At 41.9% G+C, this 27,826-nt stretch overlaps 2 protein-coding genes across 2 annotated transcripts in view; both read right to left on the bottom strand.

The window, feature by feature from the left end:
* Positions 1-2,676: 2,676 nt before the first annotated feature.
* On the bottom strand, positions 2,677-7,047 carry VWC2L (von Willebrand factor C domain containing 2 like). Its single transcript, XM_033153419.1, is given in 6 exon segments — positions 2,677-2,712; positions 3,514-3,539; positions 3,542-3,664; positions 3,667-3,843; positions 3,846-3,980; positions 6,465-7,047. Coding segments are annotated over 5 exon segments (420 nt in total). The 5' UTR covers positions 3,904-3,980; positions 6,465-7,047.
* Positions 7,048-7,811: 764 nt separating this feature from the next.
* Positions 7,812-27,826, bottom strand: part of SPAG16 (sperm associated antigen 16) — a 389,408-nt gene continuing 369,393 nt past the window's right edge. The window contains exon 16 of the mRNA XM_033171018.1: positions 7,812-8,104. Within this exon, the coding sequence (XP_033026909.1) occupies positions 7,929-8,104 (176 nt within the window). The 3' untranslated portion in view covers positions 7,812-7,928. The remainder of the gene's footprint in view (positions 8,105-27,826) is intronic.

The following is a 27,826-nucleotide window of genomic DNA, read 5'->3' as shown; positions in this document are numbered from 1 at the left end:
GTTGGGAGGATCATAGAATCACTGAATTGTATAGTTGAGGACTACAAATGTAAGGACAAATAGTAGGTCGTGCTAGAAAAAATTATTCAAAATTTAACAGAGTGCTGTTAATCACCTCTCCCTTTCCACCGCTTCAAATTATGTTTATATGTGAAACATATTTTAGTGGCTAAGTAATTCCACCAATTGTCAGCACTATTCACCTCACCCAGATGAAGAACACCAGTCCACTAAAGACAACAAACTAGAACAAGGAATGAGTTTAGCTCACACTGTCTTAACATTGCAGTAAGATACAAATAATTTAGGAATAGGTAGGGTGAACAGTAAAAGCCTTCCTCTATTTTTGACCAGTTTTTATACATTTCCAGAATGGTTTCTTTGCGACTGTTTAATGATAAGCTGCAATTATTACTTTGGCACCTTCACCTGCACTGTGATAGGTCAATGTTGTTATAATCCTCACCTTGCAGAGGGCTAAAAGGGAGAGGCTTGTCAAAGGGCACCTTTTCAGTTGCTGGCTGACTGACACAGGATTTAAAGCAGGAAGTTCATCAGTTGCAGTTCAATCTCTTGGCTATTGTGACTCTTGCCTCATGGCTGGTACAGTTCCCTACAAATCACTGGTCTTCTCTCCTGAGTAAGACTCCAGTCCTCCTTCCCCCAGTGCACACTCATCCGCATCCCGCCAGTTCCTGACACCCTACCATCACCCTGACACCCTGATAGTCTTTCAAAAATGCAACCATAGGTGACTTCCCACACAGATGTGGCAATCAGCACAGTGCTATCCCAAACTGCACAACAGAGGGGTTTTGATGGGATGGTGACAATTTCTGGAGCAATGTAGAGAATCATTTGACATGAACAAGTTGCCATCTTCATGCAGCTGTGCTTTCATGGGACTATTATGCTGCTAATAAACACATGTGAATTTGGACATTCAAGCTTTTCCAGCAATGTTGCTAACAATTTAACTGATGCCACTTACTTTGACTGAAGTATCTATGGATAAGATGGGATAAGCTCCACCCAGCCATTCTATTTCCTGGATTATGGCTCAGATAATCAATTATCAGAGAGTGGGCCTATTGGTGAACCTAGCAATATCCCAAAAGTGGATACACATATAGCATTCCTCCAGACATGTGAGCAGTCCTGACCATAGTATGCAAATCACATGGAGAAACATAAGGTTCAGTCTAGCAAAGTTGAGTGTCTTTAAATCCTGCTTATTCTAATGGGAGAATACTCCAAATGAAATTTCATTCTTCTAACCGATTGTTGTTAGTTGGCCTTAAGTCTTACTTGCAGTCATCATGTTCAAGGGTGTGTGTTTTTTTAATGGTCCATGTGAATGTATACCACAGTGTGGGAGGCAACTATATGTGGTGTGAACAGATCTCACTATGAAGGGATCTCACATCTGTTATAACAAGTTTTAGAAAAAATAATTATGAAACACAGTCAATAAATCTGAGTGGTACACATTGCTCTTTTGCTCCAGCAGGGGCATCTGTTAACAGAAGAGGAGGGGGTGGCAATTTTTACAAGTTTGTCCTCCTCCCTGCAGTCCCTCACCCCACCTCAACACACACTCTGTTCTGGTGGGCCCCAACCACCCAGAGCAGATTTCAGGGGACACGGTGGAAGGTGGAATTGGAAGTAATGCCTCCCTTCCTGTTCCATTAGCGGACACCTGCATTGGATATACAACCCCATCTTTAGAAAGATAGTAAGACAGTAAGAAAGGTGAGGCCCTATGGCTATTGTTTTTTCTGGGCTTTATATGGGTTTGATCATCTTTGCACTGATAATGCCAGTTCAACAGGCTGAAGAACCTCTATCTAAGGTCCAGAAAAAACTGTGGACAGGGTTGAGGAAAAATCCCTTGAGCTAGATGGACCATTGATCTAATCTGAACAGGGCAATTCCTTTTTTCCACTTTGTAGGTACTCATTTCCAGACTTACTGAGGCTGTTTCATGCCTAAGGTTACATGTATGAAAAGATTTGCTTCGCGATAATTGGAGCCCTAACTACTCAAGAGTGCTCCAGTTGAAGAGAACTAGATCTTCAGACTGTTAGAAAAGGCAGGGTGATTTCAGTCACAGAAGTACCGGTAAACCTCGGCATTCAAAGCAGTCAAAACTAATTCCTGCACTAGAAATATATACTGTACTTCAAGCCATTTAGAATACAATCCTATGGTCCCTGAGAAGGCATTTTAGAGGCCACTGGATCTATTAGATCTCCTTTTCTCTACTCTCAGAGATCTCATGTTGGATCCTGCTTCAGTGTCAGAGCTCTAATATCAAAGATAGTGAAAAGAAGACATTCTGGAGGGGTGTTTGCCTTCCTGTTCTCTCAACAAGCTCAAGTGGGGTGGGAGCAAACTATGCCAGTCCTGGAGCTGGAGTGTTTCCTATGGGGGGGCACCTTAACAAAAAACTTAGGAGGGAGAACAAAATGCCATTAGTGCATTGGAAAATATTGTTCTTCAACTTTCGGTTGTCCTTTACCTGCGCCTTTGGATTGCTCTGTAAACATGTGGAATAACAATGGGTTCAGCCTTTCCTGCATAATTATAGAATATAATCACCTCTTATCAGTTTTGCTTGTTTCCATAGGCTTGGAGTTCTTCAGTCCACCATCTATTGTGGATCTTCTCATATGGTTACCCATCCTCGATGAAAAATGGAAATACTGTGGCCTTGATCCAGAGAAACACAAGTGGAATGAGGATGGCCTAGAGTGACTTTTCAGAACCTCAAAAGCTCCACTTGAGCACTTGGGGAACCTCTTGAATGAGGTGTGTTGTGTGTGAGGGGCTGAGGTGGAAGGGGGAGACACTGAAGTTCGGTGGAAACACCTTCCATGAGCAGGAACTCTACTCAGAAAAGGTGCCCTGCCTGATTTTTTTGCCCATCTATCCTTTCCCCACAGCAACATAGCCCACTCATTTATAAGAATCCTCCAACCCTCGGGGGGGGGGGGGGGGCTGCCAGGAGAAGGGAGGTGTGGGAAAGTCATTTGAGGTCAGCTCCACTTCCACTGGCACTTCTCCATTGGCACAATCATTCTAGGTTAACCTGCAAAATTGATTGTTTCTTTTCTGGTGTTCTTCATTAATACAGGTCAGTCAAAGCGCTTAATTGCTGGTTATACTCCTTTGCTGCATGAAAGCTACAACACATTTTCCAAAGGAGGTAGTTGGACTTGTACATATCTCTAAGGAGTCTCATATTCTGGAACCAAGACAAGTTAGAATCTGACACTGAAGGTAACATGCTAGTTCCAATTATCTCTTATGCACCCTCCTATTCACCCACCTGTCAACAATAACACAGAAATTGGATATTTATTGACTAGCATGCCACATCTTTCCCCCATATCAATTAGACATCAAATTAATGCATGATTTTAAAAGTACCGGTACTGTATGTATTTCTAGCTCTAGATGTACATACACAATGAAATAAGGAATCAATGGATTAATATGTGTTGGTCTTACCTTAAATTCTTCCAAGATTTTGTAGCTTTCCCATGGTATTCACAAAAGTTCCTCACTTCTTTGCATTCTGGACAGCATCCATTGTGTTCTACTTTAGTACACTTTGGGTTGATTTTGGGGCATTCTGGTTGGTCACAAACAGGTCCTCCTCAGTACAGACACATGGACAGTTGGAATGCCCTGGAAAAAACCGCTCTCCCAGTTTGTATACAAACCACTGTCATCCACACCAACCTTTCCCTCGATAGTCATCAAATATCAGATTATTATCATTCTTTGAGATTTGATCACCTTCGTCAGCAGGGTAGTCTTCATGGTTGAAGGCAGCGGAGTGACCAAACTAGGAATTAGCAACAGAAATATGCAGGCTTCATGAATATGAAGAGCCATCCCCCTCCTCAACTTCTGTAATATGGTCTAATATCAGATATACACAGATGCTTCCATGGAGAGGCCAGAGTGGTGGGCTGAAAACAAATATTTTAAATAGGTACAATTTGAAACATATATAGCTATATAGCAGCTGACAAACATTAACCGATTAGAAATCCTGTCTTTTTAAGAACAATGGGGTCAGATCATTAGCTCATGTATGTAATACTGGCATAATCAACTGGAAATATGTGTACATAATTTGGATAATCCTCAAGCTATATTGGATCTGTCTAATGCCAGGGATTGGTTGTTCATCTAACTTCATCTGGATAGCATGCACAATATGTACCTCAATATAAACATTCTCCTGGTCAAATTAAACAACATTCACACAACAGAATGAAATTGTATAAAGCAGTGTATTGCTAAATTTCAATGGATGATGAGCTATATGCCTTCAACTTGTCTGCCGATAACGCATCCATCATTCTAACTAGAAAACTTAAAGGCAATGCGAATCCAAACTGTATTGGACGATATGCCTATCAGCCAAGCAAGATAAGAATTGATACTTCTTGACGTTAGTCAGACTTCTATGTGACAAACACATTCGTCACATGTTGAATATTTCCCATGGTGTTTGCATAAATACAAGCAATTTATTGTTTACATCTAGGTGGCATGCACATTTGTTTACTCACTTGTGCAGATTTTTTTTTTAAAAAAATTGCTAAGAGGATGAATTACAGGTGAATGAGACTTTAATGGAATTCAGTCTAGAGACCATAATTGTTTCTATCTTACTACTGGGATCACAACTCAGCACTGCTTTCAACCCACCTCAATTGGTTAATTAAAACTAAGATGTAAATATGCCAGGTGTTTTCATGGGAAGCAAGAGGTAAAAGAGAGAATGGTTCCGAAATGTAATTACATTTCGAATGACAAGAAAATGGTGTACCAATTCTACTACTGAGTATAATGAAAAACGTTTGGCTGTGGTACTTATCTGGCAGAAATAAAAATGTGTATTATAGTCTTTTCTATATGAACTGATTCATAATGGCTTCTTTTTCTTAGCCAGTGGCCTCCAGTGTGCTTTACAGGGGCTCAACATCACTGTAGCACTCATATGTATGAGTACTGGTGGATCCTGAGTGGATGTGTTCATACTTGGATTTGCTAACTGATTATTTTTCTTATTTTACATTTCCCCTTGCCTTATCATATAGTCTTAGGGCATCTATCTCAAAATATGTAAATACTGAGTCACAATCAGCATGTACAAGGAGAAACCTACTAGGCACACTAAAATATTTCAATAGGCCATGTCAACTTAGTATCTCATACACCACCATATACACACAGATAATCCACAGAATTCAGAAAGGAAGGCATGTACACAGATTGCCTGGTTTCAAAATGAAGGGGAGTCCTGCCTTTCCCTCATACTCTACTTCTATTTTGCTGCTTTACTATTGGCTGTGCTCACTCTGACAGACTTACTCCTGTAACACTCTTCTTGCCCAAGAGCAAGAGAAGAAGAAGGTGGGAAGGAGGGTTTTGACGAAATTGGAGAGAAAACAGAAATTCTATAAATTCTAAATTTATAATCAAAATCTTCTATGGCAAGAGTTATTTCAATTAACTGGATGTGTGGCATAGAGTTAAAATCAAAACAATCTTCTTACCTCTTTTGAATCTCTTGCTGTCTGGGACCAACTTAACAGTGGTCTATATCAAACTGATACAGACATGCTAATATTGATAGGATATGTAATTTTTATATCAACATGTACACAATGAATGTGTATCGTTTATATGCAAATCTGTATATGTATCTATATACTTCAAGTTGTTTTAAGAATAAAATGCTGCCAAGCAAGAATGACTCAGGGAAAAAGCAAGCCTTGCATCTTGCAGAACAAACTAGATGATCCTGTTGACAAAGCAGTTTATTCAGTGCTGAGAGAAAGCAAAGAAGGGGATTGGGTGTTTCACATGTCTGCTCAGAATGTTTCGTTACTTGAAGTTCAAGATATGCTTTTACCACAAGGGTACACCCTACAGCAGTGGCAAGAGCATTCGGCTCTGTTTTATTTGTGTTGCAGAACTGTTTAGCCTGCCTTTCGGATTCAATCAGAGAGTCACTTGCATGCTACAGGTAGGCTCCAGTGAGCCCATGCTTAAAGCTGTGGAAACTTTAGAAAACAAGCAAATTGCAAAAAAAAGTGATTTATAGTGGGGACAACAGAGAATAACCCATTGAATAAAATCAAGCATTATGAATAAAAAGAAAACAAATTTCACAAAGGATTAACATTGTTAACAATACTTTCCTACAGCATTTGACCATTCTGGGTTTTTTGTTATAACTTCATTAGCCTATGTTTTTATAGAAAGAGGATAGATGGAATAGAATGAAAATCTATTCTGTTGTTTAAACATTCAACATGTAAATAAGCTCTGCAAAGCTATCACTGTACAAATTTATTCTCTTTTGTTATATCTGATTTTAGGGGATTTTAAATTCTTGAGAAGTCTACATTTTATCTCATTGTAAAATGTATACTTACCTATTCCAAGTGAAAGCTGGAAAGGGTTACAGGCCACCATAGATTAAAATTTCAGCAAGTCCTCTTAATTACACCTCCAAGAAAGAATCATGGAAAATCCCTTTCCCCAATGCCTCCCATTTCACACAGAAAACCCAGCAGATACACCAAGAGACTGAAGCTTTAACCCTGTGTCCAGAATTCAAATCAACAACCATAAGGGGGTCCAGAGGTGAGGCTGCTTGGTAAAAAGCTAGACTCCAAAAATATGATCATTGTTGCTAGATTGTTCTTTTATCTCCTTATATCCTTGGTTGCAATCTTCAGTTCCACCCCCCACCAAAAAAGACCCCCCCCACCAGATCACTCCGCTCTGTATATCTGCAAAAAAGCACGCAAGGGTGGAGAATGTGCTACGCTTCCAATTCCAGAAACAGCAACAGCAACAGCATGCTGGAGCTTAGAGCCAATCCAGACGGAAATGCAGTCAGCAGCACCATCGTGTCAGTGTGGCTTTCCAGAGGCTCTCCCCAAAACAAATGATAGGGGACGTGTGGGTTTCAAGCACAGCAGCAACTTTTGGCAAGATTCAGCACTTGAATAGCAGCACACCTTCGGAGCACATTCTGTCAAGCCGATTCTGGGATCCTTCAGCACCACGGACAGCAACCGGCGATTCGCATTTTGCATCATGCAGGCGGCGGAACGTGCCGCTCCTCCGGGCGAAGAAAACAAATCGTATGCTTCTACTCAGTGGGTCCACGTTCACTCTGGGGAGCTTCCCCTAGACGGAAGGTATTTTCTAAATTACCCATAAATATACTTTTGCATTTGACAACTCCCTTCCAAAGAAACAAAGCAGAAACCCTGCCGATTTCAAAACAGTAGAATCAGACGAGACTGCAGGGCTACGTTCCAGGAAGTGGCTGTCGGTAGATTGAGACTCTCTGCAGTTACTGAATGATGAGGCAAGGGTAACTGTCAAGGCATTGGTCTGAAACTTAAACATTCTTGTTTTGCTGTCAGTCAGAATTACTACTTTAAAAAATACACTGTGTGTGTGTGTGTAGATATGCATTGAACTCTAAAGTGTAGATGAATTTAGAGGTTAGAACAAGTTAAATATAGCACCACTGCCAGAAAAGTATATTTTCTCTTCTGCCTTGTGCTGTAGTAGCCTACCTTGGCAGTGGTGGTGGGGATAATTTCCCCTGCAATTCATCTCCTCTGTCATTAGGCGTCATTGTAAAGCTATTTCTCGAGGAAAATGCCAAATGATAGCTTCCTTTGATGCATTCTTTATTGCCAAATAAACAGGAATGATTGCAAAAAGATAGTGTGTGTACATATATATAAATAAAATTAAACTAAGATATGAAAACTTTGCTTTATTTCAGATAATGGAAATACATTTTAAGCCACCGGCACTGCTAGGAGGGTGCAGGAAAATGACTGCGAGGTTTAATAAAATAGTGGACAAGTGTCTCAGTTCCAAATGCGAACGGTACCATCCGAGCCACCCGAGACCAGATGCTCTGCCTTGTGATCAAAAACGATGCTCTGAACTTCATCTTCATGGCCCAACAAGCTGGACAGATGACCCGATTTGAGTTCTAAGGTCTTAACAGTTCCATCGTTGCTTGCAAGAGCTACAATGCAACCTATAACATAGAGCAAGGAGATCAGAGGTCCAGAAGACAAGAGTACAGAAGCAACTTTGGCAGCTCTGTGCCTGAGGCTGTAGACTCTCACATTCAATTTATCCATTTTCTGCACATAACCGAGACTCAGATAAGCAAGCACTTCTAGCACAAAAGTACATAAAATCAATGTTTAAAAGAGATTAGATCTGAGAGTGATTAAAAAAACCTGAGGATTTCACACTGCCATTCAAGTAAAAAAAACCTGTGGGGACCAGTTTAATATAAGGCTGAAATGCCTTTAGTCCAGTCATTCATATTCTGTAATGAGGAAGCAAAATTATGAATTAAAACTTGAAATAAATCTGTAAATTAAATATGCAAATCAATAAAATGATTTTTAAAAATAAACCTTAAGTTTCTTGCATAATATTTTTACCATAGGTATATGTATAAATAAAATTTAGATTACAAGGGGCCATAAATGTTTAGCCATGAGAGCATGAATTTTTGCTATGCATTGAAGTCAAATACTGCCCCCAAACTGAAGACAGCTACTTATCCAGCAAACCCTTGGAAGCAGAGGGTGTCCAGTACGTACACAAAGAGGTCCATTTCCTGCAATGCCCCTCCTTGCAATGGAGTTGAAAACTTAGAGCTTCCAACTTGATTTGAAGGAAGTGGGGGAGCCCTCTTGAATGCTTACTCTGTAATTTAGGTGAAAATATGGACCAGAAAGAATAGGTATTTCAATGGCTCTAAAATGCAACAAGCTATTGAAAATATAAATTATATCAGATGCTGAGCAAGAATCATTTATTTGTAACCCAGAGAGAGAGAGAGAGAGAGAGAGAGAGAGAGAGAGAGAGAGAGAGAGAGAATGAGAATGTGGAGGACAGAAAAGGGTGTCAAGGAGGGCTGGGGAGGATATCTAGAAGCAGCAGAGATCTACATTTTCCAAAAACTGGCAAAGGCTGGAACTTCCAACTCCATCCAACTTCATTACAAACATAAAAGCCTGATTAAGGCTGTACATACACACTGCCCTCTATTGCCAGTAACTCAGAATTCCAGCATGAAAATTTGGGTGGCTAAATGGAAGTACATGTTTTATTGGTAGCATTCCTTCAGCCAAAAGCAGAGGTTCCCACGGCAGGAACCTGTGACAGGTGAAGGTCAAGAGTTGGGAGGAATAACTCAAATCCCTTTGACCCTGGACACATGATGGAATCCATGGAAAGAGACCATGAAGAGGCCCAGAACAGGACTTCATGGCTGCCATGATGACTGTGGGGCTGCCCCAACATGTCATCAACCCAACGTATGTGACAGCCTACACCTTGGACCTTGTTTTCTCAGCTAGGCAGGAAGAGGGTGATCTGAATATTGACTGCAGTCCCTTTCTACTGTGATTTAGGCTGCCTCTGAAGATGGTTTGGAAACCTCAGCTGGTGCAGAATTCAGTGGCCAGGATGCTCACTGGGGCAAAACATATGCCAATCCTGGCCTGGCACTGGCTTACAAATAGTTTCTAGGCCCAATTTAAAGTGCTGGTTTTAGGCTACAAAGCCTAAAACAGCTCAGGACTGCAATACCTCAAGGACCACTTCTTCCCATATGAAATGTCCCGGACCCTGTAATCATCATCTGAGGCCCTTCTTTGTGAGAAGTCCAGAGGATGGCAACACAAGGACAGGCCTTTGCTCCAGTGGCTCCCTGCTTGCGAGATGCTCTCCCCAGGGAGCCTTGCCTAGCGCCTTCACTACATATTTTTAGGCATCAAGTAAAAACATTCCTCTTCTCCTAGGCCTTTGGGTAATTGAACCATCTATGACATTTTAAACTGTGTGTGTGTGTGTGTTATTGTTTGTTACTATAGTATGTATTTTAGTTTTTGTATTGTAAACCTCCCAAGGATCTTCAGGTGAAGGGCAGTATAGAAGTTTAATAAATTGTTATCAATATTATAATGAATCTGAAGAACTCTTCCAATATGCCTTCAGCTCCCTGAGGGTCTTTCTACTTGCTAAAGTTACTTGGAGCTACTGAGAAGGGTACTGTAGCTTGTCCAGTGCTGTTTTCTAAAGCTTTGGCAATGTAGCACTATCATCCCATGTTCCTTACTCACCTGGCTAGGCTCCATGAGGAACTTAGAAGTGGGATTGCAAATGTTCCCTCTTCTCTATGTCATATCACTGCCCTCTACCATGAAGTATAGGCTCCCACTAATAGGAGGGGATCTGTTAGGACATTGTGACACTGTCCAAGGATATTAGAATCCAAATTGCTAGTGCTATACCAGAATCACAAACAGGAAACTGGTTTTTTTTAAAAGGAGGGAGGAGGAAGAGGAAAAGCTTACTAAACATCAGGAAAACCTTTCTGACAGAAGAGCTGTTTGACAGTGGAACAGACTGCCTTGGAGGTAGTGGAGTCTTCTTCATTGGAGGTTTGTAAGCAGAGGTTGGAAGGTCCATCTGTCATGGATGCTTTATTTGAGATTCCTGCATTGCAGGGGGTTGGACTAAATGACCCTTGGGTTCCCTTCCAACTCTACAATTCTGTGATTCTATGATTCTACCCCAATATGCTATTGTAGAGAGATCGCTTAACAGCTAAAGTTAAGCCAGGATCTGGTATGTTATATATTTGAATTACTCTCTAAACTTACCTGAGAAACTCCTCATAAATTAAATGTAATAATCATGAGCTTCACGTACAATCAAAAATCAATAAATTCATTTCAAAGCAGATGTGGTCCTTTCAAGAAAGACATCACTGCAATTCAAGTAATGATTACAGCATTTTTGGAGTAAGGCAGAAAGTTCAAAATACACTCAGGGTGATTAAAAGCCCTTTGGTGTGTTCTGGTATATGGTTTAAAAATTACCCAAAGATGAGAATTATTTTTTTTCCAGTTCAAAGGCTGACCTGAAGGAACAACTCCACCCCCATCATTCAGCCTGGACACTGAGATCCAGTTCTGAGGGCCTTCTGGTGGTTCCCTCACCTGTGTGAAGGTGAAGTTACAGGGAACAAGGCAGAGGGCCTTCTTGGTGGTGGTGCCCTCCCTTTGGAATTCCCTCCATAATAAATTATTGTTGCCGTTGTTATTGCTGATGGCGCTGCTGTTACCCTTCTCCTTAATTTATAAATAGTCCTAGAAGCCAATAGTAACTTGCCATTCTGAGGATAGGCGCACATGCACATATAATAAAAGTTGATCAGATTGAAGCAGTGGGGTTTAACACTGCAACTACCTCACTTCATAGTTTCAATAGGACTCACTGTGCCAATACATTTTACCTTATACTTCTTTTAAAACCTACTCTATCCCCCCATGCCTTGGGATGCATTTTCACATTTCAGAATGGGCCTTCCTGCATGACTTCTTAATACTAAATGGGTGTCCAGCAGTGCTTCTAATGACCAACTTACCTTTTTAACCTTTTCTTATTTCTTGCATCTATGCAACAGCTCTGTGAAGTTGGGTACTAATAGGGAAATTGACAAAGGCTACCCACCACTTTCAATAGGTTCTACTGTAACCTCTATTGCTTTCAATGAGACTTTGCCATGGCTAACATCAGTAGAAGAATTTGAAGTTATGAATTATTACATTGATCCAAGACTTTCATGTGAATTTTAGACAGAAGTTTCAATTGACAATGAACTAGATCTAATCTAGCTTAGGGTGCAGGCCCAACCCCCTTTGCACCAGGTTGGTGGGTGGGTGCTGGATTGGGCAGAAGTTCTCCTTCACCCAACCTTGCCAGTCTCCCCCTGTGGGGTGGCCAGCACCAACCTGCTGGCATGGAGCTCCCCTTCCACCCACTGAATGTGCAGACAGGCAAGATCCCTGTCTGGTGGTGACTAGTGGAAATCCCAAAATGGTGCACTCCAGAGGTGGAGAGGGGCTGAGATGGCCCTCTGTACAGTCATGTGATGTCACTGGGTCCAAACTAGCACAGGGTACTGAGCACCAGATACAGCCTTGCCTCATTTCCATCGTGGCCAACATGAGCAGCATGGCTATGGGTAAGGCAATAGCACAACTACTGTGTTAAACCATCTCAGGCACTGGGCAGGGTTTAGACTGCATCCTAATTGCACTTAAGTCCCATTGAAATGCGTGGGACTTAGATCATGACCCACTGAGTTCAATGGAACCTAAACTCAACTAACTTAATCTTGATCCAATCCAATGTCTGTTCTCTTTCTTGAGATGTATCCCGTTTTCCTCTGCTTGGAATTCTATTAGTGATGGTATACAGAATTTGCAAAATGAAGCAGAAAACAGAATAATTAATTCTGCTATAGGATGCGCTGTACTAAATTCTAGTTACACAACTCTGAGAATGGGAGAAAGGAATTAAACAAGTAAACAGAATGAGGATTAGAATGGGGGTAAACAAGCAAAGCATGGAGGGGCTGAGGGAAATTTGCTTCAGATTTTGAATTTGCTAGAGGAGAAAGAGCAGGCTTAACTTTACAAGTTATTTCAGCACATTTCTGCACACTCCACACTTAGAGGAGGGACACTAATACAAGTACAAGAGAAGCCAGCCTAAGCATGATAAATATGCCCTAATTTGCACACATTTATAACTACTGGGCTACTTCATCTAAAACAAAGCCTGACACAGCAAAGATCTCTAGGATGGATTAGGGTGTCCAAAACAGCAGATGTGAATATCTATTATAAGCTCTTTTCTAGTAAGGCTTTCCTGACAGAAGTATTACATATGGATTTCACTTGCAGCCAGGCTCCATGGGCAATCACTGAGAGGCAAAAAAAAACGCACACACCCCTTGTGTGTGTCCTAAAAATACTATGTCTGGTAGAGAGCTAATACCCTTTTAGCTTTTGAAACCAGTAAAAGGTATATATATTATTTTATTTTTCTTAGTAGGCTGTTGGAAGCTGCATTGTACCTTGAGAAACAACAACAAACAAAAATGGATATTTTTGAAACACTACATATTAATTAAAACTTCAATTGCCTTCTAGAGGATTAGGAATATATTCTTATACAGCAACAGACTAAGCTCTACATTTCCTACTGCATGAAGTTATTGGTTTAGAATGTGGATTGCTCTGCAGTTGGAATCTCAATGTTTTTAAAGGACAATGGGAACAATTCATCCAAAGTTAAACACCTGTCAGTTCAACCAATTTCACTGGAAGGCATGAAGCCCTCTGAAATAGATGGGACCTCATAATGTATAACTTGGTTTTGTAGATAGACAATCTGTGCTCAGAAATGAAGGCACACCTGGATTGGTTCCTTTAATTGAAATGAGCGAGAAAGCTGAGAATTGTAACTATAAGAAATATTAAGTGTACTGGGTCATATCTCACATATCCCACACTTCAAATTAACTTTGAAGAATTTGATATTTCAATATTCAGTATCCTTGGCATACAATATTTGAAAGCTGCTTTGAATTTCATTTTTGGAAGGGGGGGGAGAGAAATAGATAAATAAATAAATAAGAAGGGGAGTTTTACAGGTGTGAGTAGCATTATCATGCGGCAATTTATTAATTACACTTAATAAATGTCAAAAGGCAACTGTTGGTTCTGACCAAGTGTCTGTCTTGTCCAGCAACCCATTTCCAACCGTCATCACCGAGATGCTTCCACAATCCTCATAAGCAGGTATGAAATCAGCAGGTTTGCCCCCTGAACATGGAGCTTTTGCTTTTTAGCTATGTGGCTAACACCCAATGAAAAAAACAAACATCCATGATTTTGTCTAATATTTTCCAAGACAGCAGTCATTGTCACATCTCTGTGTTAATTATACAACGTGTGAAGAAGTACTTTCTTTCTTTCTTTCTATAATCTACTGCTCATCAATTTCTTCCCTTCAACCCTTCTTTCTAGTCACTATCTCTATACCAGCCTTCTGCAACTGGGTGACACCCCTCCTCCAATAATCTGAACCAAACTCCCATAATCCCTGTCCTTTGGCCATTCAGGCTGCAGTTTATGGGAGTTGTATCCCAAAGCATCTGCTGGGCACCAGGTTGGACAAGGCCGCTGTATACCGTTTATGATTTCATAAACCTCAATCAGGTTGCCAATTAATCATTTGCTTCTGTGCTAAAAAATCCCAAACATTTCAGCATTTCCTGGAAAGGTGCTCTAGCCCTCTAATCCTGCAGGTTGCCCCCTTCTACATGACACAACATTCCTCGGTTAAAGCAAATCACAGAAGCAGAGGCATAGCTAGATGGTGAAATGGTACTGTAGCTGTACTATAAGAAATTAGGAGCTAAGTAGCAGCAAGGACATTCAGTGAAAGATTTGTTGCCTTCCTGTGTGTGTCTGTCTGCACTGATAGGGAACAGCTCTCTCCTCACACGCACTCAGTTCTAGCCAACTTACAATGCTTTAACAAAATCGAAAATTCTTTCTAGTAGCACCTTAGAGACCAACTGAGTTTGTTCCTGGTATGAGCTTTCGTGTGCATGCACACTTCTTCAGATACCTTCAGATACCAAATGCTTTGCAATTGTTGACTGAATAAAGCAAGTAACGTATTTCCTCAGGAGCAGGAAAGCGAATATGTAAGACAGAGAATGGAAATGAAAGGACCTCAAAATGGGAACGTCTCTTTTCCATTACCCTTTATGTCAACACTGATCTACTTGCTCTGAAGAATTTGCTCATTATAATGTAAATTCACTCCATCCTTTCCTCCAAAAAGAGATTTTCTTGTTGAGGGGAGTGAGAACAAATTGGGATTTCACTGCTGATTAAAAACGTTTTCAAATTAACAGCTCCAAAATGTCCTGTGAAATTATAATGTAAGAGTCTAGTCTAAAATATGCTCGTGTGTGTGTGTGTGTGTGTGTAAGTAAAATACATAGAGAAGGGTAAAGGATCTATAACTTGCATGTATATTGGGCTGATTCACTATACCAGAGGTTTTCAACCTTTTTGAGTCCACGGCTCCCTTGACCAACCACATTCTTTCTGTGGCACCCCCTGTGGGGCTCAGGAGCCCAGTTACGTCACCCCTTGCCTGCAGAGTTGGCAGCCCCTCACCCTTTTTCGAACACCCTCCCTTGCGGAGTGTGCCCTCGGCCTCCTCTGGATTCCTCTGGACAGCTGCTGCCCCTGCCCCCCTGCCCCAAAGAAATGTGCCTCCTCACACGTCTCCACGGGGGCCTGGCACTTGTCTGTCCATTCCCAACAGCAAGGACTGGTAGACTAGCTAGCTGGGCTCCCTTGCCTGCTTGCTTGCTTACTCCAAGGCCGCTTCAGCTCCTGGTAACCAGCACCCAGAGGCACCATTTACCTGGGGAGCTTGTAGCCAGGGCTGCTGCAACAAACAGCTATGCAAGCCTTTGGGAGGCAGAAACGCAAGATGGCTTCAGAGGAGGAAGAAAAGGAAAGAGGGACAGAGACCAGTGTTGCCCGCACCCAAGGGTGCCATGGCACACTGGTTGAAAACCACTGCACTATAGGCATAAACTGCAATCACCCTAGGACTCAACAGGAGTCTTTCTAAGAACCTGTCCTATGTTGTGAAGCCTTCTGCATCACTAAACTGCTGTAAGTTTTCAATTACTTTATCTTGTACTGAAGGCAACACAACTTATGTTTGTACATGATTGAGATCCTTATGAGCAGGCTCAGCAGGATGTGAAAGAGGAACTTGCATGTATGAAAAGTCATCACAGATCAAATAGCCAAGACAGAATTTTCACAACTTTCTCAGGTGCCTGTAGCTAAAAGCTTTTCAATATAGCCAGTTTGCACATTCAGCTACTGTATAAAGTGTATGGAAATCAAGCAATCCAGTTGCATGTATGAAGCAGACCTTCAGAGCAGGAGTGAGAATGAGCAACCTTTTTTTTTGCTGCCAAGGGATGGTTGTAAAGGTGGGTGGCCCCTTCAGGTGTGCATACCAGTGCGGGTGGCTAGCAGTGAGGGTGGGCTCTCTCTCTCTCTCTCTCTCTCTCTCTCTCTCTCTCTCACACACACACACACACACACACACACACACACTCTGGAGGAAGAGGGAGAATGCTAAATTGAGAGTCTTGGGAGAAGGTGGCAGATCAAATCTCCCCAGGGCTCCTGGGGTACAAAAGATGGTTATCTTCCTGGTGCCATAGCAGTAGAGATAGTGACTGTTGCTGTATCAGGCTTTAACCACCCCACCCTCCGGGCTGTTGCTGTCCAAATGGTTACTGAGCTGCTCTTAGCAAGTTAAGAGACAAGAACCGTGGCTAGATCAGGGTTCTCCAGAAATTGTCAGGCTATATAGAGAGTGCCCAAGAGCTGTATGTTTTAGAAAGTATGTAGCCCCATCAGTCTTCATTTTCATTCTCTCTTCATTTCATCTTTCCTTTGAAAGACTAAATGCCTGCTTTCTATCATATTGTGTAAGCGAAAGGAACATATGAACTTCGCAAAACTGATAATTCCTGTATGCTAACTTGTCACTTCTTTGGTAACTTCTCATGTCCTGAATCTTCCCCTTGAACAAAAGTAAATATTCTTAATTTAGATGTTACTTGTAAGCCTAAACTGAGATGAGGAACTGATTTTGCTTAGGGGTAATGCAGCCCAATTTAAATAAGCCATTGGACCCAGAAATACCTAACACATTCTCATATGATTATATATATTGTGGTTTTATATTTTGATTTTGTTCTGTGACCTCCGGGTGTAGGGAGCTATATAAATTCAATAAATAATAAATATGCTCCCATTGGGGAACTATTTTCTCCCATACTTTCCCTTTCTTTCAGTTCCATGCACTCTGGAGGCATAAATCCATTTGCTTATGCAAACATGCATCTTGTTCTTCCATCATCATCAACGTGGAATGAAGGATGAACATGTTTTCCATGCTCACCTTTCATGCTCAACTGGTGCCAAATAAGTAAAAAATAATAGAACCACTTCCGTTATATACAATATGCAATCCTTCTCCTCACGAGAACTGTTTTCTAAAACAAAAATCATGCTGGTACATTGAAGCTGTTTAATTTAATTTGTTACTGCATGGTAGATTCCTTGAGAATGCAAAACTAGACAGATTAATTTGCTGGGTTGTTAAAGCCAAATTACAGATGGCGGAAGAAACAAGGCTGTATTTGTCTCATGATCCTGCCACCTTCCTCCCGCATCTCATACCACGAGATCTTCACAGATAGGATACAAATTAGTTTTTACTGTATTAGTTCTCAGTTGACATCTTCCAGGCAACTAACATTTAGTAGTTCAGTTGTTCTTAGCAAATCCTTAGTGCGTTTGGTGCTTACATCAGTACCACATGACCAAATCACAGCTGAAGTGCATGTCAGGTGCAGTTCCTCCAAACCCCTGGTTTCAAAGGGCCTTCAAGGCACATTTCGTGACATGGAGACCCTGTGCCTTCTGCTAGTTGAAATCACCCCCTCCCCAGTTCAACTTGCAAAAGCATGTAGGTGTCAGTAAACATGCCAGGGACAACTGCATAAAACCTTCATGCAGCAAGGCAGGGTGCCTCTGAATGCCGGCTGGTGCATGCATGTTCAAAGTGGGGGCCCTGCTTGAGTGCTTCTCAGAAGCCTTTGGCAGAACTGCATGGACTCTTCATCCGATCCAGAACTGCATGGACTCTTCATCCGATCCAGAACTGCATGGACTCTTCATCCGATCCAGAACTGCATGGACTCTTCATCCGATCCAGAACTGCATGGACTCTTCATCCGATCCAGAACTGCATGGACTCTTCATCCGATCCAGCAGGCTCATAGGGCCCATCCACACTTTTGTTTGTTCCCTGATTTAAAGTCATGGGTCCAAGAGAAGGTTTTTTGTCTCACCGTTTCCCCTGGACATAGCCTGCTGTTTACTGCTGAATTGGAACAAATGTCAGTCTGCAGAAAACCTGATTGACGTTTGCAGTGGCAGAGCTATGGGGATGCAGGAGGGGCGGATTGCCCTGGGTAGCACTAGTCCGGAGGGCACCCAAGCTGCCACGTCCTTCGTGGGCATCATGTCCCTTTTGGGCCCAGCGCTGCCCAACAAAGCAGCGCAGGCACTCTACCAGCTGCCTCCCTCCCATGTGCCGGGTGCCTGCGAAACAATCGCTCTGGCCTGTGACCCACTCCACGGCGTGCCCAACCCCCATGGCACGGTGTGCACGCCCCGGGAGCTGGTGGGGCTTCCTACACCGCTGGACGTTTGTTCTGATTTAGCTGTAAACAGTGTTTTCCCCCAAGTAAAATGGAATAGGGTGGACCATCAGCACATAAGTCAAGATATGTTTAAGAGCTGAGTTTGGGACTCTTCAGACAGAAGAAGAAGAAGAAGAAGAAGAAGAAGAAGAAGAAGAAGAAGAGAAGAAGAAGAAGAAGAAGAAGTGGAGTTTGGATTTGATATCCCGCCTTATCACTATCCAAAGGAGTCTCAAAGCGGCTAACATTCTCCTTTCCCTTCCTCCCCACAACGAACACTCTGTGAGGTGAGTGGGGCTGAGAGACTTCAGAGAAATGTGACCTAGCCCAAGGTCACCCAGCAGCTGCATGTGGAGGAGTGGAGACACGAACCCGGTTCCCCAGATTACGAGTCTATTGCTCTTAACCACTACACCACACATGTGGACTATCAGGGCAAATTCCAACCATAGGATTTTCCCCTACAATAATAATGATGTTGCAACACCTTTTCCTGAGGGCAGATTCACGTATAAATTTTACAGATTTTTTTTAAGCAGTATGTTTCAATGGATGCCACAGTACTTTCATAGTGTAATTGCTAAAAAGAGAGAGAAAATGTTCTAATGAGTGCACAAGAAATTGACAATTTAACATAGCATATTAGACTGATGCATTAATGTGGATAAACATGGATGTAATTAGTACTGTTTCTTATATTTAAGTCTGTTATTTACATAATGGAATTATAACAGAAGTAAAGCCTCTTTAACCTAAACACTGCAGATTTCCTGGTTCTGCAGCACTTACCCCCATGCTGGTATCAGGAATGGAACAGTATATGAGAATAGAAACCAGAGTGGGAGCTTTTCCCCACTAAAAGGAAGAAAGTAATAAAAGCCATTAAAATGTCATTTGGAAATAAATCAAAGAATGGTTTTTTCAGATTTTGCTCAAATGCATAAGCAAAACAGTCTTTAAAAGGCCCAAAACAGCCATTTCTTCTAATTCCTGCTCTCCTACATGAATTTTAGTTGCCTAGTATACCATAGCTGGACAGAGAAGGAAGCCAGCATCTATTATGTCTAGTGGATATGAAATAACATGTCATGGGGAGAAAGAAAAGCTTTGATCATTAAGGAAATGATTTTTATACGCATCAGAACCAATTTAAAGCAATTCTGGAGGATCACTATAGATAGACAGAAAGACTGCTTGGCATTTTATTACCTGCAGAGGGGGATATTGATAATCTGCATTGATTTTCTGCTATGCATGTGGAGAGGAATCTGTTGTTTCTACAGAAAGATGCAGCAAAGGAAAAGTACCAAGGAAGTGCTTGAATTTTAAGGATCTATTATTAATAGTTCAACCCGTACCATTATTCAGAACTTTTCAGCCCAACTAGAGGAAAGGGACAGTAACTTGTTAGCCAATACACTATAAGAAAAATGTTTGGGAAGTCTGTTCATAAATGACTGTTACTACCATATACAATTGTACCTTGGAAGTCAAACAGCTTATTTTACTAAGAAACCAGAGGCCTTCTTACTGGGCATTATAAATCATGAAATCCCTTTAAAGGACAGGATAATCTTTATGTATGCCACAACAGCTGCAAGGATTTTATTAGCAAGAACTGGAAAACTGAAGTGATACCGACAGTAGAAGAATGGCAGATGAAAATGCTGGACTATATGGAGCTCGCAGAACTGACCGGGAAGCTCTGAGACCAGAGGGATGATGCGGTGGAGAAAGACTGGAAGAAATTTAAAGAATATTTAAAAATTCATGTTAAGACCAGCATTTAAGAAGACAGCAGGCAGGACTAGATAGGCTACAGGTTTGAAATTAATATAATAGAAGCAGATAGAAGTTGTGATAAGGAAAATAGAGTTAGATATAGATTAGTTAGTGAAGATGATTTTAAAATGTTAAGAACTTACTAAGGATGATATTCAGTGAACACAGAAGGTGAGGATGTGAGGAAGTCAACAAATATTGTTAAGGAAATTTGATGTTTAATATCATTTTTGTATTTTTTTCTCTGTTTTTTCGTATTGTGTTTTTGTATTTTTTTGTTATTGTTTGTAGTGTTTGAAGGTTGGTGTTTGTTTTGTTTTAAAAACTAAATAAAAATTCTTGGTCAAAAAAAAAAAAAAAAAGGAAGTCGAACAGCTTAGTTCCCACATGTTTTGGCTCCTGAACGCCGCAAACCCGGAAGTGACTGTTCCGGTTTGCAAACTATTTTTTGGAAGCCGAACGTCCGACTGGGCTTCCGTGGCTTCTGATTGGCTGCAGGAGCTTCCTGCAGCAAATAAGAAGCTGTGCTTTAGTTTTCAAACGTTTTGGAAGTCGAACCGACATCTGGAACGGATTCGGTTCGACTTTCAAGGTTTGACTGTACAAGTGGTGACCATTTTATGCGCATCCAATTGGCGCACAATCGCCGAAATGTGGGTCCTTTCAGGGGCATAATGTGGGTGGGGCATAATGGGCCGTAACAGGGCGGGGTACGCTTATTACATGCTTATACACATGGGGGCCAGGAAGGGAATCCCCATTGCGAAATGTGTCCACCATGAGCTGTGTGTTGGATGGAGCAACCTCAGGCTGCAGTTGCTTTCACTCAGAATCTGAAGTAGGGATAAGTGTTGTGTTGCCCACTGAAGATGCCTGTTTACTTCCTAGATGTGTTGCTTGTTAGATTTGTAAATAATAGTGTCTGAGTGACACTGTGCACAGATGCATCCCGGCGGCACTCTTGCCACCACATCTCAGCCAAGGTTCTTCAAGAGGCAGCCTGAGAAAGGTGCAGCAAATACTAGAGCTGCTGATCAGCTTTTTTTTATCCTTTGTGCTTATCTTATCTCTCCTTAAGCAGCTCCTTTTCCTTGGGAGCTGGGAGGGGAATAAGCAGGATGACAACTAGCTGCTGAGGAAAGATAAAAACATGGAATGCAGAAAGTGTCCAGGGCAGCTGTCTACCAGCTCCATCTGGTACGCCAGCTGAGACCCTACTTGCCCGCAGGACTGTCTTGCCAGAGTGGTGCATGCGCTGGTTATCTCCCGCTTGGAATACTGCAATGCGTTCTACTTGGGGCTACCTTTGAAGGTGACTTGGAAACTACAACTAACCCAGAATGCAGATTGGTGACTGGGAGTGGCAGCTGGAACCATATAACACTGGTCCTAAAGGATGTTCACTGGCTCCCAGTACATTTACGAACACAAATCAAAAATGTTGGTGTTGACCTTTAAAGTCTTAAATGGATTTGGACCTGCATACCTGAAGGAGCATCTCCAGGCACATCATTCAGCCCGCACACTAAGGTTTAAAAAAAAACCTCAAAGAGATTTACAAAAAGGAAAATGATGAGTGCAACATACAGTCAAGATTCAGCAACGGGCTGAAGAACCTCAAAGGGGACAGGTGTTCCACTCAGGTGTGCTGTGCTTGAGCCACAATCATCAGCTGATATGATCTAGTTTGCTGGTTTACATCAGCTGAAGATCAAGCACAGAACTTTGATTTTAAACACTGTAATATCAATATTAGCATCCTTGCCTCGGAAAAGAGTAGATAAAACATGAAACAGCTGTTGCAAACTGTGATTTTAGTAGATGTAGATAAAATTCCTCATTACTGTCACACCATGCAGGGTGCTATTTACCAAGCAACTGATTTTCACCCTGCAAAATATGTTTTATATATTTTTGTTCTATAAACAGCTCTCAACAAATACAGTAATTATTTCTTGTCTATGTAATGTGCACCATGTTTTGCCAAGGAATGCACTTTTGCAACAGTGCTATAATTCCTAAAATCTAGACTGTGAATAAATCTTTTATATTCTTGCCAATGAAAACACATTTTCCCCTACTACCGATTTAGAGTGGCTTTGCTTGGTTTTTTTTGTTTTAATAATCAAAATGTTCTTGAGCAGGTATTTACACATCTGCAACTCTTGGGAAAACAGGAAATACTAGAGTACATACAGCAAACAAGTAATACTCTCAAAGCAATTACAAAATCTATGAAGAGAAAAAAATTTCAATTATTAGAAAAAAGTCAAGAAAATTAATTTAATCAGTCCTTGGATTTTACATGATTAACATCCCAGTCTTAATGCTCATTAATCATATTCTTTCCCAGTCCATCTGAATTTTTTCAGTTGGATGGCCATCTGTCATAGATCATAGAATTGTAGAATTGGAAAGGGCACGAGGGTCATCTAGTCCAATCCCTGTATTGCAGGAATCCTAACTAAAGCAGGGGTTGGACTAGATGACCCTCGTGCCCTTTCCAGTTCTACAATTCTATGATCTATGACAGATGGCCATCCAACCTCTGCTTAAAAACCTCCAAGGAAAGAGATTTCACAACCTCCCGAAGGAGTCAGTTTCACTGACAAACAGCTCTTACTGACAGAAAGTTCTTCCTGATTAGCTGAAATGTCCTTTCTTGATTCAAGGTACAAGTCCTATCCTCCAGAGCAGGAGAAAACAAGCACGCTCCTTCTTCAGTGTGGTGTAGTGGTTAAGAGCGGTAGACTCGTAATCTGGGGAACCAGGTTCGCGTCTCCGCTCCTCCACATGCAGCTGCTGGGTGACCTTGGGCTAGTCACACTTCTATGAAGTCTCTCAGCCCACTCACCTCACAGAGTGTTTGTTGTGGGGGGAGGAAGGGAAAGGAGAATGTGAGCCGCATTGAGACTCCTTTGGGTAGAGTTAAAGCGGGATATCAAATCCAAACACCTCTTCTTCTTCTTCTTCTTCTTCTTTCTCTTCTTCTTCTTCTTCTTCTTCTTCTTCTTCTTCTCCCTCCTCCTCCTCCTCCTCCTCCTTGTGAAAGCCGTTTAGATATTTGAAGATGACTATCATATCTCCTCTCACCTCTCCTCTTTTCCAGGCTAAACATACCCAGCTCCTTCAACTGTTCCTTATGAGGTTTCCAGGACCCTTGATCATCCTGGTTATCCTCCTCTGCACACGTTCCAGCTTGTCAATATCCTTCTTAAATTGTGGCACATGTGTGGTCTGACCAAGGCAGAATAGAGTGGTACTATTACTTCCCTTGATCTGGGCACTATATTTCTGTTGATGAGTCATCACACTGTTGACTCATGTTAAACTACTAAGATCACTAGATCCTTTTTGCATGTACTGCTAGTAAGCCAGATGTCCCCGGTCTAATATTTGTGCATCTGGTTCTTCCTGTCGAAGTGTAGTTTGAACACATTTGGGCATAAGTCCCTTCTGAGACAGGACATGCCACAGGGGGGAAAGCAGCCACAGAGCAGAAACTCCAGCAAAAAAACTTCCCCCACAATCTCTCCACACCTGGATGCTTGGGGATGAAGCAGCTCCCTATGAAGAATGGCTGCAGTTGGGGGGGGACTTTTCAAGTTGAGAGAAAAGGTGAGCAAGAGGTGACATGATCAAAGTTTATAACATTATGCAATATGCATGGTATGGGAAAAGCAGGTAGAAAAAGCTTTTCTCCCTCTCTCCCAGCATTAGTACTTGTGAACCCCCCATAAGGTTGAATGCTGGGAGATTTCAGGACAGATAAATAAAAACAAAATAAAATAAAAAATTCCTTCCAGTAGCACCTTAGAGACCAACTAAGTTTGTTCTTGTATGAGCTTCGTGTGCATGCACACTTCTTCAGGTGCTACTGGAAGGAATTTTTTATTTTATTTTGTTTTGACTATGGCAGACCAACACGGATACCTACCTGTAGATAAAATAAAGTACTTATTCACCCAGCAGTTAGAATCACAGAATGTAGAGTTGGAAGGGACCAAGAGAAGAAGAAGAAGAAGAAGAAGAAGAAGAAGGAGAAGAGTTTGGATTTGATATCCCGCTTTTCACTACCCTAGGGAGTCTCAAAGCGGCTAACATTCTCCTTTCCCTTCCTCCCCCACAACAATCACTCGTGAGGTGAGTGGGGCTGAGAGACTTCAGTGAAGTGTGACTAGCCCAAGGAGGGTCATCTAGTCCAACCCCCTGCGATGCAGGTTGATCTATGGAACCCACAGGAAGCAGCGGTGGTCACCCAGTTGGATGGCTTTTAAAGAGGATTAGAAAATTCATGGAGGATAAGGCTATCAGTGGCTACTAGCCATGACGGTTATGGATTGCCTCCGTAGTCAGAGACATAATGCTTCAGCATACCAGTTGTTGGAAACTGCAGGATCCTGCTTGTTGGCATTCCATAGGCATCTGGTTAGCCACGGTGAGAACAGCATGCTGGACTAAAGGGGAGATGCTCTTATTTGGTGGCCATTTTATCCTGTTTCATTTTTCCTCATGCAATTGTACCCAAACAACGAGTCAAACAGTAAACCAATCAGCAATGTGACTATGTGCTCATATTACTAAGGGGAAATTACTTAGTCTTTTAGTGACGGAACATTTACACTACTGCTTAAAGAAGCAATTCTAACCAATCAGAGATCACTGCCAGATTCTTAGAGAGACACTCAACGTTTTCACAACTCTTCCATGGCCAAAAGTGGAAGAAGAGGAAGTGATGTATGTTAGATCTAATTTAGAACCAGATTTATTATTTTCAGACCCCAAAGGAAGAATAGTGATAATAAAATCACAAATCAAGGAGAAAAAAATGTAATAGTAGGAATATATGCACCTAACAAAAGAAAAGCTGCATTTTACAAGAAAATAGAAATGATGCTGATGGAGTATTAGAATACAAAATAATACTAATGGGAGATCTAAACGGGGTACCAGACCCACATTTAGATAGATCGGGATGGAAAAAGAACCAAGGGAAATTGCCGACGACCTTTTCTAAAATGGGGGAGAATATGGAATTAATAGACACCTGGAGATATAAACACAAAATGGAGAGAGAATATACCTACTTCTCTGAACCAAATAAATCAGCTAGCAGGATCGATGCCATCTGGATTTCAAAAGAAATGTTACGAAGGATTGAAGAGGTTAAAAATTCTGCCCAAACAATCTCCGATCATAATCCGGTTCTGTTGAAAATAAAACCAGAATGGACAACAGGGATTTGGAGGTGGAAAACTAAACGAATCCCTCCTGAAAGATGAAAAAATTGTAGAGGGCGCAAGGAAAACCATGAAAGAGCTTAAAGAAGCAATTCTAACCAATCAGAGATCACTGCCAGATTCTTGGAGAGACACTCAACGTTTTCACAACTCTTCCATGGCCAAAAGTGAGGATCCTTCCATTTTGGCAAAGGTTTTCCTGCTTCAGTTTGTTGTATGTGTGGAGGGCACTCCACAGCCAAAGGAATGAGCACAGTCAAGGAATGAAGACAGTTAACTCTTTGCTGCGTGGACGCTGCCTCTGGTGCAGGAGAGGGTGGGGAAGAACCCACCCCTTCACATGCCTGACCTGACCTGACTCTTCCTCCTCTTCTTATGAACCCATCCTGGCTCCACCCTCCAGCTCTGAAGCTTCCCCTGCCTCCGACTCATTTTACACTCTTTCCCTTTCTGGGATATCTTTGGGAGCACCATGGAAGCTGTTTTAAATGTTTCTCTTGCCAATAAAAGTTAACTATCAGATGTGTGTCTTCCTTATCTGGGGTCAAATGTGTTGAGAATGGCTGAGGCAGGAGAGAGTTCATAGGGGAGCAATACAGCCATTTCACAAATGTGTAAATTGCTGTCACAAGCAGGGAGCTCCTTCTGTGGCTGCTAGTGCTAAAACAAAAGGTCAGAATTACCAGCCACTTAGCTGTTGCTTAATTGGGAAGTAGTTGTTAAGAGCATCCATCTGTGAAGCATCTTCACCACCCAAGTGGCGAGCTGTATGGGCTGACTCCAAGTAAAGTTGGAGTTGACATGCTTAATTTTTTATCAGTGGAAAATGCTATGCAGGCATGTCCACACAAAGGCTTGGTCAATAGCTGTTGCCTGAGTTACAGCTGCAAATGTGCTGCCTGCAACGGTGTTTGCAGGAGGAGTCCCTGCCACTGGGGGCAAAGCGATGACAGAAAAATGTCAAATGTTAAAATGCTGCCTGAGTGGAAGGTGACTGAGAATGAGAATAAAGTGCAGCATAATCTGCTGACTGAGCTTCCTAAATGAATTAATCACCATAAATTACCTTTATGAGATTCTGAGTTGAAAGACAGATCACTGAGAAACTTTCAGAAAGTAGCGGCGGCAGGGGGCTGCCCTTGAAAATGGCTCAGAAGTTTCAATGAGTTTCTATGCAGAATGCTGCTCCTTGCTGGGGTGGGGAGGCTGGAATGGTGGCGTCCTTGACAGAGAAGGCCTGTGGGAACCACTACCCATTGTTCATCCATGTTGCCGCTGTATCTTTTAAAGGCTAGCAAGCACATGGTCAGAGCCGGGTGCTTATTTCGTGGTAAAGAAAAACCCATTTGATTAGCTCCATCAGTGAGACTGCTGGCCCTTTAAATGTTACATGTAAATGCAAAAAAGAACCCCTGTGTTGCAAACTGCAAGCAGAATATGAAAAAAGGCAACACGTGGACCAAATAATGTAGGGCAAAATGTTTCTATATATTGTCAACTGAAGAATATATACCGAAACAGTGTACTTATCCAGAATGCTATCTTCGCTGCATATTAGTTGATATTATATAAAACAATTTCGCTGAATATTATTTGACAATATATAGAAACATTTTGCCCTACATTATTTGGTCCACGTGTTGCCTTTTTTCATATCCTTTAAATGTTACAGCAGGACCATAGGAAGAACCCATAAAAAGGCAGCCCCTAGGACACAGGACGCGGGTGGCGCTGTGGGCTAAACCACAGAGCCTAGGGCTTGCCGATCAGAAGGTTGGCGGCAGTTCGAATCCCCGTGACGGGGTGAGCTCCCGTTATTCGGTTCCTGTTCCTGTTCCTGCCAACTTAGCAGTTTGAAAGTACATCAAAGTGCAAATAGATAAATAGGTACCACTCCGGCGGGAAGGTAAACGGCGTTTCCGTGCGCTGCTTTGGTTCGCCAGAAGCGGCTTTGTCATGCTGGCCACATGACCCAGAAGCTGTCTATGGACAAATGCCGGCTCCCTCGGCCTATAGAACGAGACGAGTGCCGCAACCCCAGAGTTGTCCACGACTCGACCTAATGGACAGGGGTCCCTTACCTTTTCCTAGGACACAGATGTAGCACCCAGAGTGTGTGGCTGCAACACTGGCTGCTGATCAGCTTCCAAGCTGAAGCCACAGTGCTGCTGTGTGGCCTAGCCTTACACGGCTTGAGACCATGAAACAGGACAGCAGGCACAACATCACAGTGCATTTTCAAGCGCCACACAAGCTGTCTTGAAAACAGATGAATCATAATGCATCACACTTTATACATCGCCCCACCTCTTGTCCCAAGAGGATCCAATCCATTAGGCAGTTTGTGTAAAACAATAAATTACAATTAAACTAGGGGTGCTTTTTCGTTTTTATTCAATCATGCCCGTTTATCACAATACATCATTAGGATAATAAATTATTCTGTTCTATTATTAATTATTAACTTTTTAATCTATCTTCTAAATATTTCCTGATACTGCTAATATTCTAACATGCAAAACTTTCATGATGT

Source organism: Lacerta agilis, chromosome 1 (genome assembly GCF_009819535.1).
Source record: "Lacerta agilis isolate rLacAgi1 chromosome 1, rLacAgi1.pri, whole genome shotgun sequence".
NCBI classification, from domain to species: domain Eukaryota; kingdom Metazoa; phylum Chordata; class Lepidosauria; order Squamata; family Lacertidae; genus Lacerta; species Lacerta agilis.
This window is presented reverse-complemented; position numbering and strand designations above follow the sequence as displayed.